Source organism: Anolis sagrei, chromosome 1 (genome assembly GCF_037176765.1).
Source record: "Anolis sagrei isolate rAnoSag1 chromosome 1, rAnoSag1.mat, whole genome shotgun sequence".
NCBI classification, from domain to species: Eukaryota; Metazoa; Chordata; class Lepidosauria; order Squamata; family Dactyloidae; genus Anolis; species Anolis sagrei.
In genome coordinates, this window is record NC_090021.1 from 286,740,261 (window position 1) to 286,751,990 (window position 11,730).

General features: G+C 42.4%; 1 protein-coding gene across 1 annotated transcript; it reads right to left on the reverse strand.

Moving 5' to 3' along the window:
* Positions 1 to 5,861: 5,861 nt before the first annotated feature.
* Positions 5,862 to 11,323, reverse strand: LOC132766691 (nuclear apoptosis-inducing factor 1-like). The gene is made up of 2 exons (XM_060761006.2): positions 10,532 to 11,323; positions 5,862 to 7,722 (listed from the first exon to the last, which is right to left on the reverse strand). Exons 1-2 carry the CDS (start codon positions 10,986 to 10,988, stop codon positions 7,073 to 7,075), a joined length of 1,107 nt encoding a protein of 368 aa, XP_060616989.2. The 5' UTR covers positions 10,989 to 11,323; the 3' UTR covers positions 5,862 to 7,072.
* Positions 11,324 to 11,730: the final 407 nt, after the last annotated feature.

The following is an 11,730-nucleotide window of genomic DNA, read 5'->3' on the forward strand; positions in this document are numbered from 1 at the left end:
AGGAAAGGGAATTTTTTAAAACTGTAATGTTTCCCATCTTTGTTTTCCTCTGGGCAGTTTCTCCTTAGAATGTGTTTATACTCTAGAAAGTTTCGTTCTGTTGGCATAAAGAGCTCTGGTTAGATTTCATGGGCTGGTGAGAGGAGCTGGCGAGGTGATTTGCCTCTGCATCTTCTCTCCCTCAGCCCAAAGCGTCAGACTACTCTGAATAGTTTTACAGTACCACAAGAACTGTTGTAGAAAGATTAACTTGTTTCTTAGGAGCAGTAGGTTGTATTGGAAGGGCTCCAGATGAGGGAATTATTATTCCTTATGTTGAGAGGCATTGGGGGGAATTCAGTATATTGTGCTGTCTCGGTTTTTATGCAGGCAGAATATCCCTATAAAGGATAGGTGGATGGATACATGTATCAGTGCAAATGGGAAGATTTTAAGGTTTCATGGGAAGTGAGTTAATTAAATTTACTGTAGGTGAGCGTTATCTTATCTCAACTCTGTCAACACCTTTATATGTTAGGAGCCCTTAAGGCTGGTTTGATTTCTCTCAACGATGCAAAGTGACAACTGAGATCTTAGATCAGTGAAACTGGAGACACTTCAGCTGTCCTGACTCAAACCTTGCAGAGTAAAATAAGTGTTGATTTCCTAGATGAAAAGCTGCCCTTACCTATATAAAAAGAGGGATTGGACTGACTTTCATATTTTCCTGAACATGGTTGGCAAGTATGTGGACTATATCTTCCATGAGCCTTATGGAGCATTGCTTGTGGAGGATTGTGGTAACTGTAATCCAGCAGCACCTGGGATTCTTCACCTGTGCTTTTGAAATACAGCATTCTGCGTAGAAGTGCCCCCTAACCTCTTTTCCTCAGTGATGATAATGTATTTGTAAAAGCTCCCTCCTGCTAAAATGCCTGTTTTCTTGCTGAATGGTTCATATATAATCACGCTGCCCCACAATAAAAATGTGAAGGAAATAAGGTGAAGGAAATAAAAGCTTTGAAGTTCAGAATAAGTAGTAAAGCAGCAAGCTGTAACTAATTGAAGTATTATATTATTGTAGCACATTTCAACAGATAGGAAAAAAAACCCATTATTTATTCCAGAAAACATTTAGCCTCTCAAAAATAAAACTTCTGATGTTGAATTTAGGCAGAAAGATATTCTAGAGTGGTACGTTAGTAAAGTCATAGACTCCAGTCCTTTTCTTTTCTTCTTAATGTTCCCAAAATTAAAATTAGATTTCTATTTATAATTTTGCTAAGTCATTTGAGAATAGAAAGTATTGACATAGTGTCTTTGTAATGGTCATGTGTACATAAAGATGTAGTTATTTATTTTGTCCCATTTGTATCATATCAAAGCTTTGTAAATGTTTTAAGTTCTGTTTTTGAAATTATTTTGTATTTTATTTTTATAAACTGGTTCTAAATAAAACTCATTCAGCATGCAACAATAACTTTGACTAGATTTGTCAGTTTATTCTATATAGAACTTTACCAAAAATAGTTTTGGAAATACTGTAACTAAGTGTAGACCATGGAAAGCAATCGAATCTGTTTCCTGAAAAATGGAAGTTTGGTGCTGATCTATCAATGATCAGTTTCGAAACAATTACTATAGCATTTTAATAAACTTTTTTACAGTGGTGAATAAAGGTGGAATTTTGTTTTTGCGTATTTTATTCGCTGCTATTATATTTAACCAGATATTGTTATATTGGAACTGAATTAAAGTTTCTTATCAGTAGGAATTGTTTTGGTGCTATTTAAACATTGCTGAAGAGTCCAGAGAACAAGAATGAGTGAGTGTGCCTGTCCCAATTAGTTTCTATGGCCAAATGGAGATTCAAAGCCAGGTTTCCATAGTTATAGACCAACACTCAAGCTACTATACAACATTAACTCAAATATTGATATAGACGTTTAATAATGAGGCATGTCAAACCATTTGCTTTTCAGGTATTCCAGACTGCTTTGAACCATACGCAATTGTTTATATCAGCCATTTTGGTAAATTATTTTATTCAACTATGTCTAAAGTGCTGCATGAGTTGCACTAAAGGCTACTCATTGTTGATAGTGGTGCATCAGTTTCTAATGGTACTGGGGGTGTTTTCTCACAATGCCAAGAATCCAAGCAGAGTATTTTGCAGGAGATCATAGGGGTTGAAGGAATCCCAAGGATTATCTACTCCAACCTCCTGCCATGCAATAAAAGACAGCTAAGGAACTAGTGAGAGATGGCCACCCAAGCTCAAGATCTCCAGAGGAAGTGGACACACCACCTTCTGAGGTAATCTATCCCATTGTCAAAAAGCTCTTAGCACTTGAAGTTCTTCCTAATATTTAGGTAGAATCTCCTGTCACCGTTTGAATCCATTGGTTTATGTTCTAGAATTTAGAGCAGGGGAAAACTTCACCTCCTGTATGTCATCTCTTCAGATTGTTATTGATTGTTTTATCATATTTCATTCTTCTTTTCAAGGTAAACATTCCCTGTTACCTCTGTTATTCCTTGTGGGGCTTGGTGGTTAGCCTTTTGACAGGTAGTCCTCTTCTAGACTTATTGTCAATGTCTTGAAATGTAGTGGGCACGATTTTTCAGGCAACATCTAATTCAAGTAGTGGTGCCTTCTGCAGCTCCCTTTTGAGAAACTTGAACCTTACAATCCTGGCTGAGTTTGGCTTCAGCAACTATCAGGATAACGGAAGTCTCCCATTACAATATCTTTCATTTTTGGTAATCTATTCTAGAAAGGCATTTTCCAAACATTCAGTCTGCTTTGGAGGTGTATAGTAGGCATCCCCCAGTGATGCCATTATTATTTCCCAGCCTCTTAAGTTTCACACAAATGCTCCCAAACCTGTTTCCATGCTTTTAAGTTATGGATCTCTTCACAAGTATAATATTCTTGACATATGCTACTTCTTTTATTTGGAATAGGTTATACCTCTCTATTACTGCATTCTAATCATTAGACTCGTTCCAGCAGGCTTCAGTGAGGTCTACAAAATAGTTGCTTTTCTGTGTTAAGAATATTACTTCGTCTTGTTTATATAACATGCTCTTTGCATAGATACAGACATCTAAGACTTCACTGTTCAGCTGCTTATTGTTCGTTTCTGACAATTGATGGATTCCCCAGTATAATTAAAGGTATTCTGAAGTATTTGGTGTCTTCCTGAATTGCATAATCCAGTTTAAAGCCTTCCTTATGAGGCATGAGACTCTCTTAGAAAATGTTCTTACCGGCTACTGTGAGGGGCAACCTATCACTTGCAAGAAGTCTGTCTTCATTGAAAGCACATGTAAATCTTTCCAACAGCATTATCTAGAGAGCCATTGTTTACTTCTAGTATTCTGCTGTCTCTTCCTGGAACATACTCTACAAAAGGAAGGCATGCCTAAATAATGAACTATCCCCAGGGAACCTTATAGTGTCTTGCAATATAATGAAAGATGTATCTTGCAGTATCACTCTCTTCCCTTCCATAAATTAAAAGGCATTTGTAATTATTGGTGGATTTAATGGGTCTTTTCAGCTTTATGACATGGGTTGTTTCTGCAACATACAACCCACTTCACAACATTGCATACCAAGTCCACATGCCACTGCTATTATTATCAGTAGAGAATCACCTAATGCCACCACCACGTGTTTGTTTCTAGGAACTGCCAGGAAGGAGCCCTTCCAGCCATAGACCTGCCATGGTCTCTGAAGACTGATAAGTGTTTTTTCCTGTTCTGTGTCTCATAACTATTAAAGAAGGAGCTCAGAATCAGTTGTATAAGTCTAAAGTTCACAGCATGATTTCTTAGTAGCTGTATTTCTGGTGTCGCATTCTTCCAAGTGTATGCTTCCTCTACGTGGCATATTGGCCTTCCAGAGAGTTGGCTCTATTTTGTTCAAAAAAGCTTTTATTCTCCCAGATAATTTTCAGTGAAGATAAGTTGGTCTCCAAGCTGTTGCTTTTTCTGTTCTAGCAGGGAAAATGGCCAAGCTTTCAATATTCTCAGGCAAAACAACAAAAATATCACAAATGTTGCAGAGTATTGCTGCAGTCCCTTCATTATACATTCAGACATTCTATTCATGTCACATCACTCTGCCTCCCCTCTCAAGGTCCCATATGAAGCTCCCAGTTCCGCTTTGCTCTCTTTGTTCAAGACCAACTTTATACAATTTGAAGTCTCATTGTGAAAGATTTGGGATTTGAACGTAAAGGCACAGTGTAAAAGTTGTGCATCAATATCCATGCCATTCCAAGGCAGTCACTCTTGCATTTGTGCAAACAAAATTTCACCAGTAATTAAATGTAGAACCACTGTCCATATTTATGAAATTACATCAAGCACCAAAGTTAGTCTTAACAAGGCATAATTTGTGGTGGATGTTTTGCTGCTCTTTATTCCAGTAATCTCCACCCTGTCTTTTGACACCAAAGCATACTTAAGGTAATTGACAATAAAACAGTACTTCATAATATGTAGTGGAACCAGATGGGACTGAAAGTAATAGTCTAAATTATATTGGGATCCATTGCTATATGGGTTTACTTTGTGTGCAGGGTAAGACTTGCTGTCAGCAATGACTGTGAAGAACAAGACTCCTATCAGGTCTGAAGGGATCCAAAGGACATCTAATTTATTGTCGAAGGCTTTCATGGCTGGAATCACTCAGTTCTTGTGGGTTTTTTCGGGCTATATGGCCATGTTCTAGAGGCATTTCTCCTGACGTTTCGCCTGCATCTATGGCAAGCATCCTCAGAGGTGAGGTCATATTCACCTCATCTCTGAGGATGCTTGCCATAGATGCAGGCGAAATGTCAGGAGAAATGCCTCTAGAACATGGCCATATAGCCCGAAAAAAACCCACAAGAACTGACATCTAATTTATTATTTTACTAAGAAGTGAAACACTGGCTGGCAAACCTTTTATGTATACATCGATTCCTTTTAGATGTCATCCAGAACTCACAAATTGAGCTCTTTCACATTTTAGAAAAGTAAAAACAATCGGCACTGAAAAGAAATACAAAAACAGAACTGAGAGCCAAGTATATTTCTTTTACAATGCCAAATTCTGCTGATCATGTAATATGCCATGACTTCAACATTTAGGTAGTTTTATGTTTTTTAAATTAAGTTTAGAATCTAAGGATTTCAACTATTTGATGGTGGAAGAGAATGGCCTGTTTGGAGAACTTCAAGTAGAAGGTAAGATTCAGTTTTCATGGCAGAGGGGCTTTTTTTCAGTTTGCTTTCTTTGATATCAGAACACTTTCTTGCTTTTACCTAAATTTTCTCCCTGTTACTATTACTTCTAAAGAACCATGGGCAGTCCTTTAGAGCTTAGAAACACTTGAACTGTTTGCTGTTTGTTGAAAAATACCTAGCAGAGCGCTTTAAGGCCACATGGTGGTCAAGTATAATACTCCCAGGGATTGTTATTAGTGTTTTAACAACTTATCTATAATGGTATTAAGTGTATTGTGGGCATTCAATGATCTCCATATGACAGTATTAACAAAACATGCTGCCTTCAGCCACCAGAAACAAGCCCTAGATCAGTGTTTCTCAGCCTGTGGAGCCCCAGGTGTTGGCCTACAACTCCCAGAAATCCGAGCCAGTTTACCAGCTGCTAGGATTTCTGGGAGTTGAGGCCATCTGGGGACCCACAGGTTGAAAGACACTGCCTAGATGTTTCTTGCCTCACACTTTTACCATTCAATGATCTCCATATGACAGTATTGCTTAATCTGTTGCTTATTCAGGTGTCAAGCCTGCCTTAACATAAATTCCTCCATATGTTTTGATCTATCATCTGCAACAGCTAGTATAGCCACTAGTCAGGGATATTTTATGGTTTATTTCCTTTATTTCCCCACTCTTCTTCCAAAGCGTTTGAGTCAGCATTCATGGATCTTCCTATTACAAATCAATGTGTGAGGTAGACCAGGCCGGAAGACAATAACTGAGCCAAGATCACCCAGTTCAGTTTCATACTGGAAGAGATCTGCCAAACCCACCCCATCCAACCCTAACTCTGCACTGTCTCTTTAATGGCTGCAGTCAAAATCACCTGGAGTGATCACGCCAAGTCAAAATTCAGTACTACATTGAAGCCAGAAATCCAGTGTTTTCAGAAATGTACAAATCAGACATATCCTTGTAGTAAGATTGTTCATGCAAGAGATTACTTTCTAGAACACAGACACTTGCCACCATTTTGCAGGGGGGGGGGTCTTCTTTAATTATGCAATAAAAGGCAGCCTCCCAACTCCCGCAAGTTTCGAGCAGAGCACTTTTACAGGGAATAGGTACTTCTAAGAACTATACACGAGCAACAACAAACAGGAGTTGTTTAAGAAAACTTACAAGCACTTTGCTTGTGGCTCAGTACCTGGATTCATTCCCAGTCCTCAAGGAGATGGGCTCACACTCTAGTACAGAAGTTGCAATAGACAGCTTTTTTTTTCTTTTTAAAAAGCAAAGTACAATCAAGTACTCAATTCTTCCTAATCTTCAGTTTGGGTTGCTACAAAAATAAAACAGCTTGTGTGACTGATTGCGCACCAAGTAATAAGTACAATTTCTGCTATTTTTTTCATACTGCTTTGCTTCAAAATGCAAATCAATACCAGGAAGATCAGATGAATCAAGTTTTTTGCTCTCCACCTCCACAGTGAAAGAGTGTCAGGGCAACACTATATAAGAGGCATAACTAACTCCAGAAGCTGTTGAATAAACTACCAATGTTGTAATTCAGTGCACTTTTGCTTATGAGCAAATCTTGCTGAATGCAGCAAGACTGTTTTCTAAATAGTTCTAAAACCTGCATTTATCCACTGATGGTATTTCTACACTGTTTTTCACCAAAATTGGTTCTAGAGTGAGTTTGTCATTAGTGTTACGCCTCCTATGATGCTAAGGTTTCTGCAGCTGGAGGATGGTAGAGATCTGACATACTGAGCATTTATCAGTGGACAGCTAGGCCCAGCTGCTCCATCATGATACTGCATTGGAGCTGGGTACAAACCTGCTCCTTGCAAACCTTGTAGTTCAGGCTTTACACATCTGCAAAACAGAAATAGTAACAGCCATTTGGATGCTCCTTTTTAATAGGTCTGTGGGAGGATCTTGGGAATTCCGAAGGACCTGGATCTTGTGACATGGAGCTGGAACTGCAGCTGCTGCTTCTGCTATTACTTCCAGCCATGGGGAGCCCAACTCTGTCCTCATCCAGTGGGGACCCGGGGCTTAGATATCCTGCAGTGGTCTGAGTCGTGACAGTCGCAAAGGTGGAGGGACCAGCATTGTTCTTTACATATACATTCTTAATAGCTACTAAGGTGTGCGCCATGACATTAAGGCTGTTGTTGAGATCTTGCATGCCCTGCTGCAGAAGCCGAAGGTTATGGTTGATACTCTCAAAGCCTGACTGGATGACGTGAAGCTGGTTCTGCTGAACGTTCAACAGATCCTCTTCTGTAATTTCAATGGGGTCTGTCTGGGGCTGAGTCTTTGTTTTGGCTTTTACTTTCCCACAAGGACGTCCATTCTGTAACCCCAGGAAAGGGAGTTGTTCCTGGCTGGGAGGAACGATAGCGATGTCTTCTGAGCTTTCCTCAGGCTCCACTACTTTTACCACTATCTCTTCTTTTAAGTTGATCTTCTCCACACATGGCTGGTGGGATGGGCCAGGGTCATCTGCAAAACCTAAGATGGGAATGGAGGGAAGAAAAGAGATTACGTTTTCTTTTTTAACATAGTCAACAGTTGGCTATCACAGATACCTATATTTCTTACTAGTCTACACAGTTTTACTAAGTTTCACCAACTTCAGTTTGGTGGGTAAATACATATCAAATATTTATTCATTTATCGTGTCAAAAGCAAATTGAGGGTACAGTTATAATGCATTTAAAAACACAAAGTTTAAAACTTGACATTATACTAAATTTTCTTTGACCAGAAACTGGACACTTGAAGTGCCTCTGGTATTGCTGTGAGAAGGTCCTCCATTGTGCACATGGCAGAGCTCAGGCTGCATTGTAGTAGATGATCTGCAGTTTGCTCTTCTCCACACTCACATGTCGTCCGCTCTACTTTGTGGCCCCATTTCTTAAGGTTGGCTCTGCATCTTGTGGTGCCAGAGTGCAGTCTGTTCAGTGCCTTCCAAGTTGCCCGTCTACTGTGTGCCCAGGAAGAAGTCTCTCGTTTGGTATCAGCCATGGATTGAGGTTCCGAGTTTTAGGCTGCCACTTTTGAACTCTTGCTGAGGTGTTCCTGCGAGAATCTCTGTTGATCTTAGAAAGCTATTTCTTAATTGGCTTGCTGGCTGATATCTGAACAGGGTATGGGCCGGCGATGTCACTGCCTTGGTCCTTTCATTATTAGCTGCTACTTACCGGCAGATGTCAGGTGGTGCAATATTGGCTAAACAGTATAATTTCTCCAGGATGTAGGGCATAGACATCCTGTGATAATGCGGCATGTCTCATTAAAAGCCACATACACTGTTTTAACATGGTGTGGTGTGTTCCATACTGGACATGCATACTCAGTAGCAAAGTATCAAAGTGCAAGGGCCGATGCCTTCACTGTATCTGGTTGTGATCCCCAAGTTGTGCCAGTCAGCAATTTCGTATGATATTATTTCTAGCCCCCACTTTTTGCATTATAGTCAAGCAGTGCTTCTTACAATTCAGAGCATGGTATGATGACTAATGTGAAGATAAATCTTAAACTAAGCATTGAGTTATAATAATTTTATTCTTATATCCCGCCTCCATCTCCCCGGACTTGGGGCAGCTTATATGGGAACCAAGCCCAATATAAACAAGGTTGCAAAGTAACACAATTAAAAACATGTAACAACCAACAATATTAAAACAATTAAACCAATAAAATCTAAAACATCATAAAACATAACCAAACAACAACCAATGGCCGAGAAAAGTGAGCATGTGCAGATTTAATGGTTTTATATGGATTTTTATTATGCTATGTTAAATGTTTTTAACTGGTATTTATGTATGTGGTGGCATCAAATTGCTGCCAATTTGTACGCTGCCTTGAGTCGCCTTCAGGCTGAGAAAGGTGGGATAGAAATACTGTAAATAAAAAAAAATTGAGATGAATAGGGCAGGACAGGCCTAGTGCAACATAAACTGTAAGGCCGGGGGCTGGGAAACAAGTGCCGGAGAGCCTACCAAAAGATGAGGCCTAAGCAGACTTGATCAGAAGGTGAACCATTATTCGAAGGAACATTGGAAGGGACATACTTTATAACCCGCCATATCTCCCTGAAGGAACTCAGAGCAGTGAGAGTGAAGGAAAGTCGTAACTCCTTAACCAGCGTTTTCAAGATACAGAACATGGCTAAGTCAACACAAACAAAAAAATAAACACTACCAACAAAAGGACAGAAAAAGACAAATAAAGGGCATTCCAGGTTCTCGCTTTTCCCCATGTATCCAGAAGACTAATAATACTGACAACAAAAGATCGGAAAAGAGGAGAGCACTTACAAGTATTGTCGAAGGCTTTCATGGCTGGAATCACTGGGTTGTTGTAGGTTTTTTGGGCTATATGGCCATGTTCAAGAGCAGTGGTTCTCAACCTGTGGGCCTCCAGATGCTTTGGCCTACAACTCCCAAAGATCCTAGCCAGTTTATCAGCTGTTAGGATTTCTGGGAGTTGAAGGCCAAAACATCTGGGGACCCACAGGTTGAGAACCACTGTTCTACAGACATTCTCTCCTGACGTTTCGCCTGCATCTATGGCACGCATTCTGACCTCACAACCTCTGAGGATGCTTGCCGTAGATGCAGGCGAAACGTCAGGAGAGAATGCCTCTAGAACATGGCCATATAGCCCAAAAAAACCTATAACAACCCACTTACAAGTAGCTTTTGTGCACTAGAGCTACCTTAGGGTCTCTTTTGAATTGTTAGTATACACTAGGTCGGGAGTCTGTTCTCTATTTAATATTATCTCTATAGCTGCTCACACTGTCACATCTTGGTGATCTGTATTATTGCTCTTGGCTTTGTTTGAATTGCCTGTTGTGAAGCCGCCCTGAGTCCTTTTTCAGGGGGCGAGAAGGATGGGATACAGATATGTGAAATAATAAATAAATACAGTGATGCTAAAAATACCATATTTACTCTAATCTAATGCTCACCTTTTTGGGCTAACTTTCCTTCCCAAAACTAGAGTGCACATTAGATGTGTGTAATATGGTAATCAGAGTGCTGAGCCAAAGAGGAAGCTACTTCAGGAGCACCTGGAGCTCCTATTTGAGTGACATTCGCTCTAATTCAATTGCCATGGCTCAATGCTATGCAGTGCTTGAACACTATCCAGTATCCATAGGCTTCTATGCAAACTACAGCTCTGGTCCTCCAGGTGTTTTGGACTTCAGTTCCCAGAAGCCTCCGCGGCCTTGACGGCCGCGGAGGCTTCTGGGAGCTGAAGTCCAAAACACCTGGAGGGCCGGCGTGTGTCTCCGGGATAAGCTCACCGATCCCAGCTGCTTGGGAGGCCCCTCCTCCGGGCAGGTCGAGGGTGTCGATGCCTCCGGCGATGGGCAGGGCGCCGCTGGGGGCGAAGGGCCGGAGGAGGAGCGGGCTGCTGCTGCTGCTGCTTTCGGGCGGAGGGGAGGCCTCTTCCGCGGCCACCAGCAGACCCAGCGCGGCGGCCCCCGTGTGGGAGCCCCCGGAGCGACATAGCTTACTCCGGTCCCGGCGCTTGAGGTCCCTCCAGCGCTTCTTGAGGTCCTCCACCTCCCGCGGGCAGGCGGCCACCGGGTTCACCTTGTGTCGGATGAGCTCCCAGACCTTGCGCTTCTGCCCCGGGGAGGCCCGCCCGGGCCCGGCCGCGAAGAGCACCTGCTCGTGCCGCAGCACCTGCTCCACCAGCACCTCCGTCTCCGCCTCGTTGAAGTTGGCCTTGCGGCGCTTCGGGGAGTCCTCCGCCATCCCGCAACCGAGCCGGGAAAAGACGCGCAGGCGCCCCGGTTGTTGACATGAGGAGGGGGCAGGAGGAGGAGGGAGCGGGCGCCCAATGAGCAGCCGCCTCCTCCAGCTTCGGGCCCGCCCCTCCTCCACGCGGCGCCCAATCCCATCCCAGAGGGAACCCTCGCCGCAACACTCCGCGCGCCTCCTTTAAGCCACGCCCCTTTTCTTGGAGAGGAGGGGGACACTGCGTTCACTCTTCTTTCTTTTGGGCCCGCCCATCCTCAACGCGGCGCCCAATCCCATCTCACAAAAAGCCTTCCCACCTCTCCAATAGGAACGCTTGCCGGGACACTCCGCGCGCCAACCTAAGCCACGCCCCTTCTCTTGACCCAACCATCTCCCTTTCACCCTAAGCACCCTGGCACAACAACAACAACAGACTGGTTCAAGATTGGGAAAGGCGTACGGCAAGGCTGCATACTCTCACCCAACCTTTTTAACTTGTATGCAGAACACATCATGCAATGTGCGGGGCTGGATGAATGCAAAGCTGGGGTGAAAATTGCTGGAAGAAACATTAACAACCTCAGATATGCAGATGACACCACTCTGATGGCCGAAAGCGAGGAGGAGCTGAGGAGCCTTTTAATCAAGGTGAAAGAAGAAAGCGTAAAAGCCGGGTTGCAGCTAAACGTCAAAAAAACCAAGATTATGGCAACAAGAATGATTGACAACTGGAAAATAGAGGGAGAAACCGTGGAGG

Coding starts and splice junctions, on each gene's coding strand:
- LOC132766691 (XM_060761006.2), bottom strand. CDS start 10,988: ATGGCGGAGGACTCCCCGAAGCGCCGCAAGGCCAACTTCAACGAGGCG. Junction 7,723..10,531: donor CTCCCAAGCAGCTGGGATCG/GTGAGCTTATCC, acceptor TTCCCATCTTAG/GTTTTGCAGATGACCCTGGC.